The sequence below is a fragment of the Marmota monax genome, unplaced genomic scaffold, assembly GCF_021218885.2.
Source record: "Marmota monax isolate L192 unplaced genomic scaffold, Marmota_monax_Labrador192_F-V1.1 WCK01_AAM20220418_F8-fsc00053, whole genome shotgun sequence".
Taxonomy (NCBI): domain Eukaryota; kingdom Metazoa; phylum Chordata; class Mammalia; order Rodentia; family Sciuridae; genus Marmota; species Marmota monax.
This window is the reverse complement of record NW_026693153.1, coordinates 6,109,953-6,132,386: the sequence shown is the minus strand read 5'-3', so window position 1 is coordinate 6,132,386 and position 22,434 is coordinate 6,109,953. Positions and strand designations below refer to the sequence as shown.

General features: G+C 39.7%; 2 protein-coding genes across 2 annotated transcripts in view; both read right to left on the bottom strand.

The window, feature by feature from the left end:
- Positions 1 to 13,640, bottom strand: part of Zbtb11 (zinc finger and BTB domain containing 11) — a 31,763-nt gene extending 18,123 nt beyond the window's left edge. Inside the window, exon 1 of the mRNA XM_046455384.2 lies at positions 13,086 to 13,640. Coding sequence (XP_046311340.1) covers positions 13,086 to 13,635 — 550 coding nt within the window. The 5' untranslated portion in view covers positions 13,636 to 13,640. The remainder of the gene's footprint in view (positions 1 to 13,085) is intronic.
- A 2,789-nt stretch (positions 13,641 to 16,429) lies between these two features.
- Rpl24 (ribosomal protein L24) lies at positions 16,430 to 21,360 on the bottom strand. The gene is made up of 6 exons (XM_046455385.2): positions 21,242 to 21,360; positions 21,052 to 21,127; positions 20,396 to 20,506; positions 18,372 to 18,508; positions 17,391 to 17,454; positions 16,430 to 16,830 (listed from the first exon to the last, which is right to left on the bottom strand). Exons 1-6 carry the CDS (start codon positions 21,244 to 21,246, stop codon positions 16,750 to 16,752), a joined length of 474 nt encoding a protein of 157 aa, XP_046311341.1. The 5' UTR covers positions 21,247 to 21,360; the 3' UTR covers positions 16,430 to 16,749.
- Between the last annotated feature and the right edge of the window lie 1,074 nt (positions 21,361 to 22,434).

Sequence of the window (22,434 nt, the reverse complement as noted above, 5' to 3'; positions counted from 1 at the left end):
AGACTGAAACAGGAAGACCACAAGTTCAAGGCCAGCCTCATCAACTTAGCAAGGTCCCAGGCAACTTAACAAGACCAGGTCCCAAAATAAAAAACAGAGTTGGGGTTGTAGCTCAGTAGTTAAACACTGCTGGGTTCAATCCCTACTACCAAATTTTATAAAAAGGTTTCAATCAACTTTGATCCACATAAGATTATAATATGGAGCCCAATGCCGTTCTCAAACCACCATAGAGGGTACTCCATTATCAAAAAACGAACAAGGACCAGGTGTTTATCCACGATATCGTGGAGAAAGGCATTGGGCTCCATTGCCAAAAAATGGACAGGGGGCCCCAATGCTCCGGGGCCCAAAACCACAAATATACGGAGCACTGGAGGAACCCAGCAACCCCATCAGGGTAGTGCCCAGGACACATTGTCCATCAGATCCCTCATCAGACAAACCAGAGGGAGCGCAGGGTTGGACATCTGCGCCTCCGCCAGAGCAGTACTAACTCCAGAGATGGGAGTTCAAATCATTCCCACAGGGGTGAAAGGACCTCTTCCCAAAGGAACAGTAGGCTTATTATTGGGACGCAGCTCTTCTACTCTAAAAGGACTTATGATAAGTCCTGGGGTAATTGATCCCGATTATGAAGGTGAAATAAAAATTATAGCCAGTTCTCCAAAGGGTATATCAGTAATTTCACCAGGAGATAGAATAGCACAGTTACTAATAATACCCAGCCTACATGATAAATTTTCCAGTCGTACTGTAGAAAGAGGTTCCAAGGATTAGGCTCCACAGGTGTAGATTGGGCTATGCTTTCTTTAAATTTAGATTCTCGCCCCATGCTAAAACTAAATATTCAAGGACATGAATTTAATGGGCTACTGGATACAGGTGCAGACCTTAGCATCATCTCTCGTCAAGAATGGCCAAAACATTGGCCATTACAACAAGCCACTCAAACGCTTCGAGGCCTAGGAGTGGCGACTAATCCCCATAGAAGTGCAATGGTATTAGATTGGAAGGATCCTGAAGGATGTGAAGGAACTATACAGCCATATGTATTGGATCATCTTCCCGTAAATTTATGGGGACGAGATGTCCTAGATCAATTAGGTTTGACATTAACAAATAACATCAACCAAAATGCACCCACTATTATGACTAGACAAGGTTTTAGGAAAGGAAAAAGATTAGAAAAACAAGAACAAGGTATAGCAGCACCAATACAAATAGATCAAGGAACAGACAGACATGGGTTGGATTTTCAGAAAGGGCCACTGAGACAATAAAAATTACTTGGAAATCAGAAAGACCAGTATGGGTTCCTCAGTGGCCCCTGACTAAAGAAAAGATACAAGCAGCCCATGACCTGGTCAAACAACAATTAGCAGAAGGACATATACAACCTTCTGTATCTCCCCATAATACTCCCATTTTTGTCATCAAAAAGAAATCTGGTAAATGGAGATTATTGCAAGATTTAAGAGCCATTAATAATGAGATGGTTATTATGGGACCTGCTCAATCAGGGATTCCTCAGTTGTCTGCTTTGCCAAAAACCTGGTATGTTTTAGTTATAGATATTAAAGATTGTTTTTTTTCAATTCCAATTCATCCTGAGGATAGTCCACGTTTTGCATTTACTATCCCTGCACTGAATCATGAAGGTCCTGATCAGAGATATGAATGGAAAGTACTCCCTCAAGGGATGGCTAACAGCCCAACTATGTGTCAAATTTATGTTAACAAAGTAATCCAGCCACTTAGAAATCAAAATCCTGAACTACAAATATTTCACTATATGGATGATGTATTATTAGCACACAAAGATAAAAACACATTGCTAGAATGTTATGCCACACTTACAAACTTATTAAAAAATTATAATCTAGAGATAGCAATAGATAAAGTACAATTAAATTTTCCAATTAATTATTTAGGAGTTCTATTATCCTCAACCATGGTCCGTCCACCAAAAATTCAAATACGAGTAGATCAACTCAAATCACTTAATGACTTTCAAAAGTTATTAGGAGACATAAATTGGATAAGGCCTTATTTAGGTATACCAACAGGAGAGTTGGGACCTTTATTTGATATCCTAAAAGGTCCATCAGATCCAAATTCACCCCGAATGTTAACGCCTGAAGCAAGAAAGGCATTAAAAATCATTGAAACATATATGGAAAATATGCATTTGGATAGAATTGATATAAGTTTGCCTTTATTATTTATTGTACTACCAACAAAAAATATTCCTACAGGAGTATTTTGGCAAGAAGGTCCATTATTATGGATACATTTATCTTATTCTCCTAACACTATTCTTACTAGGTATCCTGAGGCTGTAGGACAATTAATACTCAAAGGAATAAAAGCAGCAAAGGGAGTGTTTGGAATTTCTCCCAATAAAATTATTACTCCATATACTATGAATCAAATTGATGAGTTAGCTAATGAGTTAAATACTTGGGCAATAATCATGTGTAAATCTAATGTTTCATTTGATAACCACTTACCATCTAATCCTTTATTGTCTTTTTGGTCATTGCATCCTGTAATTTTTCCAAAAATGACAAGAAAAACACCTATCATGAATGCTCCAAATATATTCACTGATGGGTCAAATAATGGTACAGCAGCAGTAGTTACCCCTGATCAAACTTTTACATTTTTAGTACCCAAACAATCAGCTCAAAAGGTAGAGCTTAATGCAGTTTTACAAGCTTTTGTGATGTTTAAAGATTCTGTATTTAATTTATTTTCTGATAATCAGTATGTAGTTAATGCTATAGTATCTCTTGAAGATGCTGGTAGGATTTCCCCTTCTTCTACTCTTTTCTCTTTGCTTTCCACTATACAAAGTCTAATCTGGGACAGAAAAGATCCATTCTTTATAGGACATATCAGGGCACATACAGGATTGCCTGGAGCCCTTAGTTTGGGCAATGATTTAGCAGATAAAACTACACATGACATACATATTTTCTCTACACTAGAAGAAGCTATAAATTTTCATAAAAAGTTCCATGTCAATGCTAATACTTTACAAAAGCGTTTTAAAATAACTAAGGAACAAGCTAGACAAATAATAAAACAATGTCAAAATTGTGTGACCTTTTTACCACAAGTTAATCTTGGAGTCAATCCTAGAGGATTGATACCTAACCATATTTGGCAGATGGACGTCACACACTTGCCAGAATTTGGAAAATTAAAATATTTGCATGTTACCGTTGATACTTCTTCTGGATTTTTGATGGGCTCCCTTCATGCCGGAGAAAAAACTAAAGATGTTATAGCTCATTGCTTACAAAATTTTGCCACTGTGGGTGTTCCAAAACAGTTAAAAACAGATAATGCCCCTGGTTATACTTCTACCTCTTTTAAACAATTTTGCTCAACATTTGGCATTACTCATATAACAGGAATCCCATACAATCCACAGGGACAAGGCATAGTTGAAAGAGCTCATCAAACTATTAAAATGTACTTATTAAAGCAAAAAGAAGGAATTGGGAAGGGGTATATATTCCCCAAAGATAAACTTAAAATAACCCTTTTTACTCTAAACTTTTTAAATTTGGATTCATCAGGACTTAGTGCTGCGGAAAGGCATATGTGTCCAAAAAATGTACATAAGCCCAAGGTACTTTGGAAGGATATTCTAACAGGACAATGGAAAGGTCCTGACCCAGTAATTGTCTGGAGTCGAGGGTCTGTTTGTGTGTTTCCACAGGGAGAACAGCAGCCGATTTGGATTCCAGAGAGATTAACCAAGGTCCTGACCCAGTGATTGTCTGGAGTCGGGGGTCTGTTTATGTGTTTCCACAGGGAGAACAGCAGCCGATTTGGATTCCAGAAAGATTAACTAAAGCGATTTCTACAGACCAAAAAGAAGATGATTTGGCTCAAATCCATAACAACTGATATCCAAAACTCCAGTTTGGCTATTCTTACATCTGCAACAGAACCAGGATGCTTTTTTCAATATCTATTTTATTATTGCCCTTTGCCATATCATGAAGTTCTATTTTGTTTTTTGAGCTCATACAGACCTAGGTTAATGTTTTGCTGATCAGTTCTATTTTTTGACTATAGAGTTTTTAAACATTGCAATGGAGATTTCACCTGTAAAAAGTTATAAGGCCTTTACTATAATGTTATGTGTTGTATGTATTATATTATGTGTGCACACTTGTGTTTTGTGTTATATGTTTGAATGTACGTATGTCCATATATCATATATGATGAGCGCTCATGATAAAATGGATCCAAATATTTTTTTTCACGTGATTTATATGGTTTAATTTAAATTGGGTAAACAACTGTTGAGGATTGTTTTAATATGTAAACAAAAAAGAAGGTTAACAGATCTGTTTGTTTACTTTTACCTTTCCTTTTCATTATATTTAATAATTCTCTTAAAGATAATGTAAATTGTTAAGAAAATTGTTTTCTTTTAGTGCCTTCTGTAGTGTTACATAATTTTTTCTTTAGCCATTATTGCCAGAATTCCTATCTTCATCCCAGTGCTGGTGAAGTCAAAGATAAAACCAATCTACAGCTTCTACAATAGCCATCACTGAACTGCTTGCAGAACTTGCCTGGACACATTGTGAGCTCACCTGTATGCATTGTGAACTATCTGTTGGTACAGCAAATTGTGGTAGTGCTGGAGTATTTTTGCTGATGGTGTCACCGGTGGTACAATTTTTCAAAGGAGCCCTCATTTGGCTTAATGTCATGGCATTTTGCATCCTCCTCTACTAGTGATGGTCTAAAATTTGGGGGCCAACAGAGGTGAGGCAAAGAACCTCACCCCCCCACAGGTGCAAAGGCCTATCCACAAGTATGGCTGTATGCTGGACCGGTAGTCAGTGACGGGTATGATCCAATTGCAGTGGTACCAACCTAAGACAGGAGGCTGACGCCTAGAGGTCAGTTCATCCGATGATGGGTAAGGACCATATGTTGAATTGGACTGCCTAACAGGCATGGTCCCTAAGCCACATGCTTGTTGTTTAAACAGAGAGGGGGAGATGTTGAGAGCCACAGCCAAAGGGGCCCCAGCAAACTTCCAGCTGCCAGCAAACTTCCAGCTGCTGGCTGATGATTGGCTCACAGCAGCCCCAGCAACATCTAGCTGATTGGCTCCTCGGCCCCAGCAACATCTAGCTGATTGGCTCCTCTGCGGTGATGCTCATTGGACTGTTTCCCTGCCCTTTCAGACCACGGAGCTGCTCATTGGGGGACTTTTTTGGCTCCGCCCACGTGACCCAGCCAATCGGCCTCAAGAGCAGGAGGATTGTGGGAGGTGGAGAGAAGCTTGTGTGGGAGAGAGAGGCTTGGGGAAAGCCGGTGGTGGCAGTTGAGGCTCTGAGGGTTTTTCCTGAGAGACTATTTTGTTTGTCCTGTGTGGTTCTAAAAATAAAGTTAGTTTCTTTTGACAAGTGGCTCCTGATTGTGCCCAGCCAGACTGCGGCACTAGGTATGCCATAGGATATACCATCTAGATTCGTAAGTACATTCTGTGATGTTCATACAACCAAGAAATTGCCTAACAATGAATTCCTCAATTCTCAAGAATTTAACCCTGTTGTAAATCAATACATGACTATATGTGAAATATTCAACTGTTTTTGACCTACAGAAACAATTTCATGCAGCTCAAGTATAATACTTCTCCATCCCACTGACATCAGATTTGACCACGCATTTGGTTTTTAGCCAGTGGAATGTGAAGTGATATGATGTGTGCCATATCTGAACAGAAGCTTTAAGAGGACTTAGTATTTCTCATCACTTCCCTGATCTTTGTCCCCTTTCTCAAAAACTAGGATGATGTCCTAGCAGGATGCTGTTCCTTAACCTATGTCACAGAGAGACAAAGGGGGGCGTGGGTCAATCTGCAGCCTGGAACAGGACTACAATCAAAATATAGTAAGGACTGGGGCTGTGGCTCAGTGACAGAGCACTTTCCTGGGAGGCACTGGGTTCAATCCTTAGCACCTCATAAAAATAAATAAATAAAAGGTATTGTGTCCATCTACAACTAAAAAAGAAAAAACTTATATAGTGAGAATGTAAAAGGAATCTTTTAAAATTTTTTAAAAATCTTTATTTAGTTTATTTTTTTATGTGGTGCTGAGGATTAAACCCAGTGCCTTACGTGTGCTAGGCAAGTGCTCTACCACTGAGCTACAACTTCAGCTCCCAAAAGAAATCTTTAGTTTTTGAAAGTTATGAGATTTTAGGGGTATATGAAATAACAGCAGCATAAGTAACAAAAGTTGATTGTATACAAGTGACTGACAAAAGCCTGTTCTGAATTTCAACTTTCAACTCAAAAGGCTAGGGTAGAGTGATTGGGCAAGCAGGAAAGACTTTATATACATTCACAGACACAAACCCAATGTCCTTATAGGGCAGGAACAACTGATAACCATTCTACTGAAGAGAAGAACGAAGCCCTAACAGTATGTAACTAATCCCAAGTCATACTAAGTAAATGGCAGAGCTAGTAGTTATGCTACTTACACAGGAACATGTTTGTACAATCTTGTGGCAGAAACCTATCCCTCTCATACCCAAAAAAATCAAATAAAAGTTTATTTTCCGGTAATAATGATACAGAGGTATATAGCATAATCCTGAAAAGTTTTAAGATGTCCAATTATGCCAAATTCCTTATACTTTCAGTTTGTGGATAGTATTCAAACGGTATTTCCTAAGCTATATTGTATCCCACTCTTAAAAAAAGTATTCATTTACTGAACACTGGGTGTGATGGCTCGTCTGTTATCCCAGCTACTCAGGAGGCTTAGGCAGGAGAATCAAAGTTGGAGGCTAGGGGCTAGGGCTGGGGCTCAGGGGTAGAGCACTTGCCTAGCATGTGTAAGGCACTGGGTTCGATCCTCAGCACCACGTAAAAATAAAACAAAGGTATTGTATCCACTCAAAACTAAAAAAAAAAAAAAAAAAAAATTAAGTTGGAGGCCAGCCTGGGCAACTTACAGACCCTGTCTCAAAAAAAAAAAAAAAAAGCCAGACCCAGGGGCATATGCCTATAATCCCAGCAACTTGGGAAGCTGAGGCAATAGAATCCAAAGTTTTGAGGCCAGCCTCATCGATTTAGTGAGACCCTTAGCAACTCAGTGAAACCCTATCTCAAAATAAAAAATAAAAGGACTGGGGATGTAGCTCAGAGATATGGTAGAGCACCTCTGGATTCAATCCCCCATACAAATTAAAAATAAAAAGCGCTTGGGAATTTAGCCCAGTGGTAGAGGGCTTACTTAGCAAACTTAAGGCCTGGGTTTAATACACACACACACACACACACACTCTCACTCACTGAGCCAGGTGTGGTGGCTCACACCTGTAATCCCAGTGACTCGGGAGGTTGAGGCAGGAGGATCACAAGTTCAAAGCCATCTTTAGCAACGTAGCGAAGCCCTAAGGAACTCAGTGACTGATGTCTCTAAATAAAATATCAAAAAGGACTAGGGATGTAGTTAAGCGCCCCTGGGTTCAATCCCTGGTACCTTCCCCCAAAAAAGTATTCACTGAACTAATAAATTCAGAAAAGTATATTCTCATTTTAAAGACACATAACTTGACATCATGTTAGAAATACTAACTTCTATAAAAAGAAATCTATTCAGCCTAGGAAACTGTCAAATTTATTGGTTCACAGAAGACTTTCTTCCCCCTGAATGTGTTGTCCAAAATTCATGTGGTGAAAATATAATCCTCAATTAATTTTGTTAAAAAGGATAATCTTTAAGAAATGACAAGATCCTCAGAGCAAGGTTCATTATGGTGACAACGGGTCTGATATATAAAAGGCATAGCTCTAGAGACCAACAGAAGTTGTATTTTTGTGTTTAAGAACAAATCAATTTGAATAAAAGGTATAATAGCAAGTCCATGTGTGAGGCACTGGGTTTGATCCTCAGTACCACATAAAGGTAAATGAACAAAATAAGGATAAGTTAAAAAAAAAAAAAAAGTAAATGGGTTAGTTAAATAAGACTAAATGAGTTAGGATAATGAAAGATTCTGGAGATAAACAGTGGTGATTATTGCACAACAATGTGAATGTATTTAATGCCAATGAACTATATACTTACAATGATATATTTTCCGTTATTTGTACTTTATCACAATGAAAAAGAATGGGTATATGAAAGAGAGAGAAATATGTAAGTGAAAACATAGCCTTAGAGAATAAGAAGTACTGCTATGGAAATTTCCATGTCCTAGCTGGGCATGGTGGCCCAGGCCTGTAATCCCAGCAGCTCTGGAGGCTGAGAAAGGAGGATTGAGATTTCAAAGCCAGCTTCAGCAATAGCAAGGCACTAAGCAACTCAGTGAGACCCTGTCTCTAAATAAAATATAAAACAGGGCTAGGGATGTGGCTCAGTGGTTGAGTGCCCCTGAGTTCAATCCCTGGTACCAAAAAAAAAAAAAAAGAAAGAAAGAAATTTCCATGTCCTAAATTTTAAAAGAAGAAGTTTTTTCTAATTAATCTTGGATATATTTCTAAACATTTAAGTATATTCTACATAATCTCCATAATCAGAGGTCTGATTAAATTATTAACTGGCTGAGTTCAGACTGTATTGGAGAAAATACACATAAGTCACTAGAATAAGGATGAAAAGTAACAAATAGGAAAACCTACGGACATATGGCCATATCCAACTACAAGGAAGCCTGGGAAATGTAATAACTTCAGCCTTAGGATCAACTACTAAGAAAAGAAAGGGCAGCAGGCCCTGGTGGCAAATGCTTATGTCAGCTGAGGTAGCAGGATCACAAGTTCAAGGCCAGCCTCAACAACTGAGTGAGGCCCTTAGCAACTTAGTGACACCTGGTCTCAAAATAAAAAATAAAAAGGGCTGGGAATGTGGCTCAGTAGTAATACACCTCTGGGTTCAATCTCGGTACTAAAAATTAAAACAAAAAAAAAAAATTAGAAAGAGGGCCTGGGTTGTGGTTCAGTGGTAGAGCCCTTGCCTAGTTATGTGTGAGGTATTGGGTTTGATCCCCAGCATCACACAAAAATAAACAAATAAAATAAAGGTACTGTGTCCATCTACAACTAAAAAAAAATTTTTTTTAAAAATTAGAAAGAAAGAGCAGACAGGTAGATGGTAGTGAACAAATAGCTCCACCACTGGGCAATAGGGAGGCCCAATAGTAAAATCTGCTTAAATATGTTCATCTACTGTTTTCCAAACTTGGTTCAGTATAGGATCACCTTAAGATTTAGGGCTGGGGTTGTGGCTCCATGGTAAAACACTTACTTGCCTCACATGTGTGAGGCCCTGGGTTCGATCCTCAGCACCACATAAAAAATAAATAAAGGTATTGTGTCCATCTACAACTAAGAACATTTAAAAACAAACAAACAAAACATTATTTAAAAAATGCTAACCTAGGGCAAAATTTTTACTCTGTATCATACCCTTGGAAGACCAATAATATCACAGTGTTCAAATCCCAGAATTTACAGATGTTATGTGTAAGAGTCATTTTTACCCATCAGATTTAGTCATTTTACCCATCAGATTGTTGGAGAGCTTCACCTGCATTTAGAATCACTCACCCACATTTTCAACCAGAGCTTTTCTATACCATAGATAAGTTACTTTTTCTTACTATCCAAAAAAAAAAAAAAAAAAAAATCACATAAAAATATACAGCATACATTTTATGAAGGCATAATATAACTCACTGCAGGAAACATGCCACTTTAGGCAAAAAGCAGATCTGCTGATTAATATTCTTCTGACGTTTCTCCTAAATAACTTCCTTACTCAATGAGAAATGTTTTAATGATTTAAGAATATAAAGATGAGGTTGTATTTATATCTAGATTATGTTTACTGACTTTAAGGCCTTTTGCTATTTTTAGAAAACTAAAAGGTTTTATATTTTACAATTCAAGTTTCTATATTTTCCCAAGATGGTCGCTGTGATAACTCTTTGGATGGCAAGCTACTAATAAAAGGTTATTTATTTACTGAGTAATGAGACATAAATTAGGTCAAGCATCCCTAACCTGAAAATCCAAAATTGAAACTTTTTGAGTGCCTGGAAGTGGAAAATACTACACCTGATTTCATGTAATAGGCCACATTCATCTAAGGTGCACCAAAAATACTGTATAAAATTACAAGGTATGTGTATCAGGTGCATATAAAAAATAAGTTCTGCATTTAGACCTGGGTTCTATCCTAGATATGTCTCATTATGTATATGCAAATATTTCAAAATTTTAAAAATATCTGAAATAAGAAACACTTCTGGTCCAAAGCACCTTGGATAAGAGATACAACCTGTACTTTAATGGATCATCAGCCTGAGGAACAGTTTCTCACTCAGATTTTCCAATCTCAGAAGTACAGATGCTCAACTTACAACAGGTTATATGTTCCAATAAACCCGTCTTAACTTGAAAATGTCTAAGTAGAAAATGCTTTTAATACACATAACTTATTGAACATCACCGCTTACCAACACAGCACACTTTAGAGTCTTGGTTGTTTAACATAATGATCATTATGGCTGAATGGGATCTTCTACTTACCACTGCTGCCCAGCAATGACAAGAGCGTATCATACTAGATATTGATGGCCTGGGAAAAGGCCCAATTCAAAGTATGGTTCCCCATGATTGGTTCCTAAGTTTCCAGACAAAGGGGGGAATGAAAAATCAGCCTCAGAGCAAAGCCTGACCAAAGACCCACAGAGCAGTCCTAGGCACATTCCCACCCTGCTAAGTTGTTTATCTACAAATAAGAGGAGAGATCTGCTGCACCAGGTGTCCCTGACTCAGTCAGGCTAGGTGGGGACCCATAGCAACCCCCTAGCAGCCACCAATCAGCATGAGACAGGGAAATACCTGGGATGCCAGATGACCCTCCCAGTAGTTTATGGTGTTGGGAAACCAAGTAGTTCATTAACAAATGTTAGTTAGAAATGCTTATTTTTATCAATTATCAGTTCTAGATCATTGTCAATACCTGTTGTAAATGCCACCTTTAGATCTAGAATCAAACTTAAGCTTTCTTCTTTGTTACTCAGAAACACACTATGTAAGTTGCTTAAGATTTAACAAATTTTGAAACTACATAGGAAGAAACTGACTAGTGAAAAATATATCCATTCCTCTGTAGTTTTGTTAATCTAATAAGACTATGTTAAGGAAACATATAAACAAGAAAAATGTTTACAAACATCAAAAATAATAGCTAATAATTGAGGGTACACTGCTCTTATGCTTACTAGCAATTCTGATTTTAAATGATGAAATATTAAAACAAAATAGCATGATGATCAATAATGTAATAAACCCATTATACATTGACACAGTAGCATTTTTATGAAAAAAACTTCTAAAAAAGGTTGAGAAGAGTGGCACTCCTACATTTTTTGCAAAATCTTTTAAATGTGTGGCTTAACAAAAGACTATTATGGGTGTGTCTGTCTTCAATCTGTTGTGATATAACATCTATCATGTAACCTGTGGAAAACTCCACTGTATGTTTGGGAGAGAATGCATTAAAAAAATACTTTATTAGTATAATAAAATAATTTTAACCTGGCAGATTTTAACCTTCTTTTCCTCCAGGGTTTCCTATACTTTGAGAATAGCTAGCTGCTCTAAGTGTTCAGGGATTTTGAAATTCCACATAACTACAAATATAACTCTTTCATTTTAAAATTAAGCTAACAGAAACAGTGTCTCAGGGTCCTCCCCCCACCCCGTCTTTTAAGACAAGGCATACTAAAACCAAAAAACAAAAACTGGATTAGATACCACCAAGATAATCAATTTAGAATTTAAAAAAATCTGAATGAACCTAACGGTGGCTTGCATTCACCCTACATTTACTCTTCAGAGTAATTTAATTCAGATATTCGTTTAAAATAGAAAAGGGAAAGCCTTTGAGAATATAGATCCAAACTGTTTTGAAAACGAAAAAGAATTCTCTAAAAAACAAAAGTTCATAAATGAATAGTTTTTATGCACAAAGCTCATAAAAAAACAATAAAACAAAACTTTAGAAACTAGGACCATAGCCTAATTTCTTTATTTAAAGAAAAAAAAAAAAAAAACAAGACTCATGATTTAATTTCTCCAGAGTCCTACAGAGAGTAGCAGAATCCTTCCTTTTTGACAAAGCGTCTTCAAACATGAGCCTATAAACTAATTCTGAGTGGTTTAGTATTTTCCAACTTGTGGAAAGGGAAGGTGGTTAAGAACCCAAGGGCACCGGCTCTCCTCTACTAAACTGGTTTCCAAGGAGTTAAGAAACTTTAGAGATTAAATTCTGACAATTAAGTAAAAACAATTACAGTATCCTCATCTTTTCTGTGTATACAAAGTGCCGCCATAGTTCCCAGAATCAGAGGGAAGAACACTAAAACATTCGGAATTAAAAGTACCTGATGGTCTTCATATTTAACTATCGTAATAAACTTGAGATTCAAAATGACTGTTCAACGATTACTCTTTTTCAGTCTACACACAAATTGATTATTCCTTATGTACGCCATAGAGGGAGAATCTTAATAAGGCCAGTAGATCCAGCAAAATTCAAACCCATTCCCCAAAACGCGCGCAGAACGCACTGGAAACAGCAGCCAGGTTTGGGCTCGAGCCGTCCCTGACCAAAATCATCTGCAGACTTTAAAAGGCAAAAGCCGCAGCATCCCGGGCCAATCACCACAGCCACCTCTCCAGGGACCGCGCCACCGCCTCCGCGGCTGCCTAGAGGCGGGCCGGCCCGGCGCGGGCGTCCCGCCCTCTCTGCCGCTGGCCCGGCCCCCGGGGAAGCCCCCTTGGCCCCACCCCGGGCGAGGGTCCGCCCCCAGCTTCCCGGCCTTCTTCCTGTGGGAAGTGCGGCTCCTTTCGCGTCCCCCACCCTCTCGACGCCGCCTGGCAGCCGCTCCGATACCAAGCGCGGGATGGCTCGGCAAGAGGCGTCCAAGACCCTCCAGCTCGTGGTGGGCCAACAGGCCGCGCTAGCAGGCCTTGCCGCCGTCCCGCACCCTCGCCGCGGGTCAGGTCTAACCTCGCCACCAGTACGTCTTGGACAAGTCGTGCCAGGTCTGATGCCGGGTGTGGTGAGTGCCGCCAGGGCCCAGGTGTGCCGCCTCGATGAGGCCCCGGCGCCGCTCCGGTTGCAGCACTACCTCTAGCTCCGCAAAGGTCTTGCGGTGCCGCTGCCGCCGCTGGTAGTACAAAGTCCCGCCGCGCACCACGTAACAGGCAGCAGCCTTGCGGATTTTACGCTTGACATTGCCCTCGGTGCCCGGCGCGTAGGGCTCGCGCTCGTTCGTCAGGTAGCGCAGAATGGCTCGGTAGCTTTCCTCGCTTGACATCGCGGACGACGGCTCCCTGAGGGCGCCTGTCAGTGGTGGTGGAGGAAGACAGCGCACTAGCCCCGGGTAGGTGCAACAGCAGTGGCCGCACTCTGCGGAGGAACGGCTCCGCCTTTGGTGAGCGCTCTTGGACAGCGCCGGGAGCTTGAAGGGAGAACAGACGAGTTGGTAACCAGGGGGAACTGCACTTCTCCAGCGCGCGGGATCCGCTCGCGACTGACAAAATGGCTGCTGCACCATCGGAAGTGACGCAAGCCAAGGGCGTGGACTGAGCCCGGATTGGAGTGTTCTCGCTTTCTGTCTTGAGGGAGCGGATCAAATGACATCAGCACTGCGGGCAGACATTTTGGAAGCGGGTAGGCCTTTCCTAGGAAATAGAAGGGGTTTTGAGCAGCCATCTTAAGTCCTGGCAGTTTCCCTTTTTATTTTTCCCTTTCCCGTGTTCCGAAGAGCCACTTGTAGGAGCTGGTGGGCAGTGCTTATCCCTCCCGAAACACCCCAAAGGGTAAATGAGTTCGTTTTTGTCTATCTTGAGATACCTGACATAAAAGCATCAGATATTCAGGCTTTAGCAAATGTCACTGGACACATTCACATGAAAATGCAGGCATAACAAAGATTATAATACCTAAGGCATTCAATGTTAGAAGTTTTCTGTCTATAAAACCCTGTCCCTCCTACCCCCCCCCCCCCCCGTCTCCGCAATTACCCAAGGAATAAGCAGGATTTTTCTGGAAGGATCCGCATGTATGATGATGAGCCAATCGTGTTGGAAAGAAATGGGAAGGGGTAGCTAGTGCCATTTAGCTTTATTTGCATATATTTTTACATAAATTTAGGGGGGAAGGCCTCTGCTAAACAGACTTCAACTGCATTTCCCAATGTGCGCTAAGGGTCCTAATTAAAGTTTTTTTTTTTTTTTTTTTAAAGCTGGTAGTACAGTGTGGTCTTGGGTACCCTTTCCTGGGGTAGACCTGCTGTGCTTACAAAAGCCTACATTCCCTGTCGAATTGGATACCTGCATTACCTTGCAGAAGCCGATAAAAATTCCAGGCTTCCCAGGGAGTTGGCTACAGACACTGCCAACCTCTTTTCCCACGTGGTTCTGGGATCTCTTTTTTAAGACTGATCCTTGTAAGGGTCATATAGTAGCTTAGTTGCAGGGGACAAACAGCAAGACTGTTAGGGCTGGGTTCTATTTAGAATTACTTAACTTGCAGACTTCTTGATAGTAATTGGGAGAAATTAGAAGATGGTAATGCACCCCTGGAGTGGAACAGTGAAAAGGGATATCAAAATCTACCCTCAGAGGAGCCGGCTTGTTATGCGGTGAGCCTGCCTCAGCACTCTTGTGATGTCAACTCCCTTTAAAACTAAATATGAAAAGTTAATAGATTAACCCACACCCATGGTCCTAGCTCCTAGGGAGGCTGAGAAAGGAGAATCCCAAGTTTGGATAATGCCTAGAAAATTTATCCAGACCGACTCAAAAACAATGGCTGGGAGGAGGCTGAATTGGGGCTGTGGCCCAGGAGTAGAGTGCTTGCCTGGCATGTGTGAGGTACTGGGTCCAGATTCTCAGCACTGCACATAAATAAATGAAGATACTCAACAACTTTAAAAACAAAATTGACTTTCATATCAATTAAATAGTGCTCTATAAGCAAGGAAGCTAAGGTTTTTTTTGTTGTTTTCAGAAAAGCATGGTGGAGCAAGCTGGCAATCCCAGCCATTAGAGCATCTAAGGTAGGAGGATCACAAAATCAAAGTCAGCCTTAGCAACTTAGCAAGGTGTTGAGCAACTTGGAGAGAGATCCTGTCTAAAAAAAAGAAAAACAATACAAATGGGAAGTGGCAAATACTATTTAAGAAAACCCAAGTTATAAAAACATTCCTCCACCAAGTTCAGTTTTTGCAGAACACAATGTGGTGTTGTTACACATTGAGAAGTCCATTGATTCTCCTAATTCTCCTTTGGGACAAGAAACAAGTGTTTTAACAAAAGTGGTTTCCTGTGGTCAAGAGTGTCTTCCTGAGGGAGCAAAGCTGAAATTTGTACTGAGAATTGGCAATCAAGTGTTTATTTCTAGCTAATTCTGAGCTCCCTGGGACTCCAGGGCAATTACAATTGGTAGATCCATCTGACAAGGGAAATGACATTTTACAAGGGGAGATTTTGTGTCCAAAAATCAACAGCTCAGCATTCATTTGGATATTTTGGCTTTTAACTTTCCTTTTTCAGCTAGTGACCTTATTTTCGTTGATATTCACTAATATTGTCACTAACACCAAAAGGCTTTTTTTCCAAGAAAAACCTTAATCATATATGTTTATCAGTATATCTTATTCACATAAAATTATTTTTCAGGTTCTCTGCAAACCTATTTATTATACCCAACAATTAGAATAATGCCTGAATTTAACATTAACCAGGGGAAGAAAATTTGTAATCCATTATAGTGGATAAATGGTGATGATGGAAATGTTGACATGGACCATAATTTCACCTTGAGAAAGCTTAGTTTAAGACATGGCTTATGCATTTTTGTATCCTTGCAACTCAGCACAGGTGGGCAGTTAATAAAGTCATCTATAGAAGTACAAGCCTGTTCACAAATTATAGTATTTTCCTTATCACATTACACATCTCTTGATCATCAGGCTACTGAGCAATTTTATTTGGCACAGCTCAACAAATTACTCTCGGAATAGTACAATATACTCTTATTCAGTGTCCCTGGGTTCAGAGACAGAATAATATAGCCAGAATAGAAAGAGGGATGCTATTTTCTGGGAGCAAGAGATTAATACAGCTGATAATTTTTGGGACCATCAAATCAGCTAATAGCTAATGGTGGGAGAAGGGGAGGGGGGTCCCGATGTATAAGGCAAACCCAATAAAAAACAAATGTGTCTGTCATGGATAGAGAAATGACAGGAAAAGAGCATTTGAATAGTCAACTTGGGCTAAATCTATGCAACACTGCAGTACTTTCAGTCTGTGTAATGTGTCCTAAACACATTGAAGCAAAGCTAGCATTCAACCATATATCTTTATTGCCTTATTTTAACATTTCTCCAATTAAAAGGGTTACATCAGAAGGCATTATTCCTGAGAAATGAACTTTCATTATTTTGGCACAGGAAATCAAACCCAGAGCACATGTATGCTAACCAAATAGTCTACAATTTTGATCAATACCCCCAGCCCCAAGAAATGAACTTGAAATTGTCTTAAATTCTCAACTTTACTGTACACCTATTACCATGTGGACCCAACATGCCTGTTTAGGAGCAAAAATTCAACACCATCTAAGTTATAGACATCTTTATTTTAAAATCTCATCTGCCAATTTAGCGTTTTCCACCAACTCGGGGAGCAGAAACCTTCACAGGTTTCACAATCTTTTGCTTAGGTGCGGCCTTTGTGGGAGCCTGTAAAAAGATAATATGACATTACTTAACAAAACTTTTATCACCTCATAAATATATGTTGTGTATACACTACATTGCCTTAATAATTTAACTGCGTTCCTTTTATCAAAATTTTATGTAACTCCCCATGTTAAAAGTTCATTTCCATCTTTATAATGAAAGACAAAGATACTGTACAGATTGGAGAATAAGGAGACACAATTGGGATTATGAACTGTATTCAAATAGAAAAAGGATGCTATTTTTATTAGTAGCATAGAACCAATGTTAATTTCTAGTTTAAAGTTTTCATCATGGAAACAAAAAAGCTGTGTAACTCTACACTGTTAACCAAAACTTTTCTAAGAAATAGTTTAAAAATCAAAAGCCACATTTATTTTCCCCATTCCCAATACCTAATATTAAAAAGACGCATTGACTCCTAGAAAGACAACTTCAGAGACCTGAACCAATCACCCAGAAATCCAATAAAGTCTGGGTATCTACTTTCACTTACTACTCTTTGGCTTAAAACAAAAACTTGGTTATATTAAGAAACTCAAGAAAACCCCCACAATTACCTTAGCAGCAGCCATTGCCGTCTTTTTAGATGCCTGCTTAGCCTTTTTTGCTTCCTTGGCAGCCCTGTGCAGTTAAAGATAAATTTAGACAAAGTACTTTACTCCTAAAGAGTACCACTAATTAAGACGGAGCTACAGTTTCAGAACTATCAAATTGCTTTCCCCCCATTTCTATTTTTCATTTCTAGGCTAAGTCCCAAATCCAAGGGGATTAATTTCATCATCAAGTCACTTTTGTTAACATGTATTACAGAGTACAGTAAATTTTGCCGCATATGCCATTTTATTTTGTTGTACTGGGAACTGGCTTTACCACTGAGCTATATCCCTAGACCTTTCAACTTTTGAGACAAGGTCTAACTAAGCTGCTGAGGCTAGCCTCAAACTTGCAATCCTCCTGTCTCAACTTCCAAAGTTGTTGCAATAGGATTTTTACTCATTAAATATTTTTTTTTAGTTGTAGTCGGACACAATGCCTTTATTTTATTTGTTTTATGTGGTGCTGAGAATCGAACCCAGGGCCTTGCACAGGCTAGGCGAGCACACTACTGCTGAGCCACAACCCCAGCCCCTCCACATAGGATTTTTTTTCCACTTTTTAAAAAATTTTTAATTTGTTACAGGACAGCAGAATGCATTACAATTCATATGGCACATAAAGAGCATAATTTTTCATCTCTTTGGTTTGCACATAGAATTTCAACACAACAGAAATTAAAGCCTGGCATGGTGTCAATGGCCTATAAGTAATCCCAACTACTCTGGAGGCTGAGGCAGGAAGATCTCAAGTTTAAGGATAGGCTTCAGGAACCTAGGGAAACTGTGTCTCTTAATTAAAAATCAAATGGGCCAGGGATGTAGCTCAGCAGCAAAGCTCATCTGGGTTCAATCCCCAGTACCAAAAAATAAAACAAATGAGACTATATACAAAACATAAAGTTTACCCCCAAGAGTTGAAATGTTCAGTGAACCATTTCTTACCTAATAGCTTGCTCTCGTTGAGCCTTTCTAACTTCTGGTTTCTGATTCCTCTTGGCCATGATATCAGCAAGAGATGCACCAGTGATGGCCCTCTGAAATTTGACTGCACGCCGGGTTCTCTTCTTTTGAATTTCTTCCTACAAAACAAAAACATGGAGGCACACTTATTAACCTAAGTCTTTTAATAAGACTTAAAGATTTTTAAGAAAGGGCTAGTGGGGGGAATTGAATTTATCAATATTCTTAAGACACTAAAAACAAAACTGAGTTGTAAAACAAAAATTAATGAAGTCTTTTAAGACTTATACTCAACAACAAAAAAATTAATGCCAATTATTTGAAATGAAATAAAACGTGTAAGCTTTCTACTTATGAACTATTTAAATCATCTATTTTGAACTTTTTTTAAGCACCTCAAACTCTGCAAACACTAAACAATATCTCCCCATTCTTTCTCCCTATTAACCAGCCTACTCTAGATAACTTATAAAAGTGGAAGCATATTGTATTTCCACTTGGCCTATCTTCAAGGTTCATAAGAAGTCAACTGGTTATTAGCCTTTTTTTAAGCCTGTAACAGGCTGAGCATCTGTAACCACAAAATCTAAACTGCTCTAAAATCCAAAATTTCTTGAGCAACCACAGTGGAAAAGTTGTTAAAATATCAAATTACCTTCAGGCTATTTATAAGAACGGTAATGAATTAGATTTAGGTCCCTCAACAAAATATTTCATTATAAATACCTAGCTAATCCAAGTTCCTGAAACATTCCATTCCAGAGATACTTACTGCTTCAAGCATTTGGAATGACAGCTATTCAACTGTGCATTTTGTTATCCATTGATCTTCTGATGGACATTCATTTTTACCTTTTGGCTATTGTGAACAATGGTGTTATTAACATCAGTATACAAGTTAAGGGAGTACCTATTTTCAATTCTTTGGGGTATAAACTTAAGAGTTGAAATGCCAGACCATGGACTGGGTTTGTGGCTCAGTGGTAGTGCGCTCACCTAGTATGCATGAGGCACTGGGTTCGATCCTCAGCATCACATAAAAATGAAATAGATATTTAAAAAAAAAAAAGAAATGCCAGATCATAATGATTTTAACAGTGAATTAAATGATTGTTTCCATAGTGGCTGCACCATTTTATATCCAGCAATGAACAAGGGTTCCAGCTTCTCCATGTCCGCACCAACACCTATAATATCCCATTTCCTTTTTTTGACAATAGTCATCCAATCCATTTTTAAAATGGAAGTAGAAATAATTCCCCCTCACCCCCATACTGAGGATTGAACCCAGGGCCTCCAACAAGCTAGGCAAGTACTCTACCACTGAGCTACATCACCAGCCTGTTTAAATTTCCTTTTGAAACAGGTTCTGGCCTGAACTTTCGGTCTGCCTCCCTCAGACTCCTGAGCAGCTGGGATTATAGGTGTGTACTACCATGCAGGCACTTTCCCTCCTCTTCCACACAGGAAATGCTCACTAAATAAGCATAAATATCCCAAAGTCATCTGAATAACAGATGTAGTTCTACCACCACAATCAAAACTTTTCCTCACAAATCTAGCTAAATGGACACCGCCCCCCAAAAAAGCAAGGCTCCCAAAAATTTATTTTAGGTTTCAGGATGAACCAGTACTACAAGTTGGGAGACTAAAGTGATCTACGTTAATCTATGTTAGTGCTAATCCTATGGGGACTATATTAAAAACCAAGTTATAAGAAGACTCAATCACATTGGAACTGCATTAACATCTCCATCATGCTCTATAACCCAAATGTAACTAATGTAATTTGTACAAAGGGATATTTTCAGATTTCAGCTTCATACTACTAAGCCTAAAATGTACATCATCTCATCTCTCTTCACTTCACTGACGCTTTACAGATTTTACAAGCACATTTCAATAACTCTCTCATTTAGTCAAAAATTTACATGACAGAAACCAATGCTCAGGAAGCTAAATTTCTTTAGAGATTGCCCCACAACACCAAAGGGTATTCCACTCACCGACTGGCCCTTTTTGTGCTTTCTTCTGTAGAGGACAGTCCAGTTTATCTGCCGAGGATTCCTCTTGGATAGGAAAGCCGACTCGCATTTTGCATTAAGAAATTGGAAAACCTGTTGTCACAAATCCAAAGTCATTACCTACCTAGCTATACAAATAAAGGACGCTGGGCTTAAAAACACGTCAAAATATTTTAGAGCTATTTTATGAAATTGGGGCTCACAGAGACCAGAAAACTTAGGTCATATAACTGTTAGTAACTGAGTTAATACCCCCAAGGTCGCTACGTTTGGTCGGTACTCCCAAGGAGGCAAAGCTATGCTTTAAGCAAAGGTGGGGTATCAAATTCCGATAATTCTGCTCATGTCCCTCCCGAGATTGCAAAAGGACCTGTGGCCGTCTAACAAGGAGATATCCGGGTACCCTAGTTACTTCGCTTACGCTACGTCATTAATTACACAAACCGCTCGTTTCCCACTTGGCTCACACTACATTAAGCCTCAATGGTTCACTTAGAAATTCCTGATTCCAACCATCACTCCACACAAGGCTCCCGAACCCTTTCAGAAGCAACAGACTGGTAAGAAATTAAGCCATTTACACTGAAGTAGGTCGGTTTTTCCTTTTCAGAGGAAAAAAAGCTAATGCGGCCTTTTACCTTTCCGTCGGTCCTGGCGTAGCGTCTCCCGTGTCCGGGGTATATCTTGTACCCGCTAAAACTGCACAGCTCGACCCTATAACGAAAAGTGAAAACCCATTAAGGGGGCTGTTTACAAGTAATAGCCATGCCCAGGACGCCGCAGAGAGGTTCTGCGCGAGGATGGAAGCGGATTGGAATTCAAGCTTACTTCATGGCGACGGCTGCTGGGATAAAGGGACGACAGCGAAGAGAAGGAGAGAATCATGGGAAAAGACCTTATAAGGTCGTGGGGGGAATCCCCGCCCCTAATCCCTTTCGCTCACTTGGGCGCTTGGTGATGACGTCACGTGGCGGCGCAGAATCGCGGCGTCCTTGACTACGGAGGGCCTGGGGAGGAATTCCACTAGACTGCGGAACGCTCTGTGGAGAGGGGAAGGAGGTGGCCCGGTGGGCCGACTGGCAGTCGATTCTAGGTCATTCCTCCAGCGGCCAAGTGTTCTAGAGCCAACAGTTCTACTGCAAAGAATGTGAACGAAAGAGAAGGGTGTCCTGTGTCCTCGCTCTTCTTCCTTTTGTACAGACCCACAGACTTATACCCCGCAGGTTAAACGCAAGTCACATTTTGCCTTCCGCATTAGCCCATTTCCAAAACCAAAGTTAAATTTTACAGGCCAGGATGTAGCTGTGTGGTAGAATACATGTTGCTCGAAGCCATGGGTTTAATCCCCACCACCAGAAGGAGGAAGTGGGGAGCTTTACTATTAACGTTAAAAAACGGAGAAGGGGGCTGGGGTTATAGCTCAGCAGCAGAGTGCTTGCCTCGCACATCTGGGGCACTGGGTTCGATCCTCAGCACCACATAAAAATAAATATTGTGTCCATATTAAAAAAAATCTTTAAAAAAACAGGGAGGGAGGGGGAAGTGCTGGGGAATGATATTGGGCAAACTGTATTGTTACATCGTGTGCATGTACGAATATGTAACATCAATATGTACAACTGTAATGCACTAATAAAAATGTAAAAAATAAAACAATGACATCCAGAACTGTCTTCCATAGTGTTGGCACCTTGCGTTAATTAACATTCGTTGAGACCTTTCTTCGTGCTAGGATTTGTGCTATAGAGTTTACATACTTTAGCTGATTCATTTTACAAAGTTCCTATTGAGTATGTGAGGAAACTGCAAAATTACATTAGCAGATCTGAGAGGAGTTTCTTTGTGGTGAATGGTTGCTTAGGGAAGCTGAAGGACCTGATGGAGAGTGAAGCTCTTTCCAGGCCTGTCGGAGGACCCAGGCCTCAATTTCTTGAGGGGTTTTTTTTTTTTTTTTTGTAATTCTAGATAATTATCTAGTATGTGAAGGGGGACAGTCAAGAAGCAATCCTTGAATTCTTGAA

What these genes read in the sequence shown, in the direction of transcription:
- Rpl24 (XM_046455385.2), bottom strand. An exon ending in CAACGAGAGCAAGCTATTAG is followed by an intron (nt 17,455 to 18,371) that starts GTAAGAAATGGT and finishes TTAACTGCACAG; the next exon opens with GGCTGCCAAGGAAGCAAAAA. An exon ending in CGGCAATGGCTGCTGCTAAG is followed by an intron (nt 16,831 to 17,390) that starts GTAATTGTGGGG and finishes ATCTTTTTACAG; the next exon opens with GCTCCCACAAAGGCCGCACC.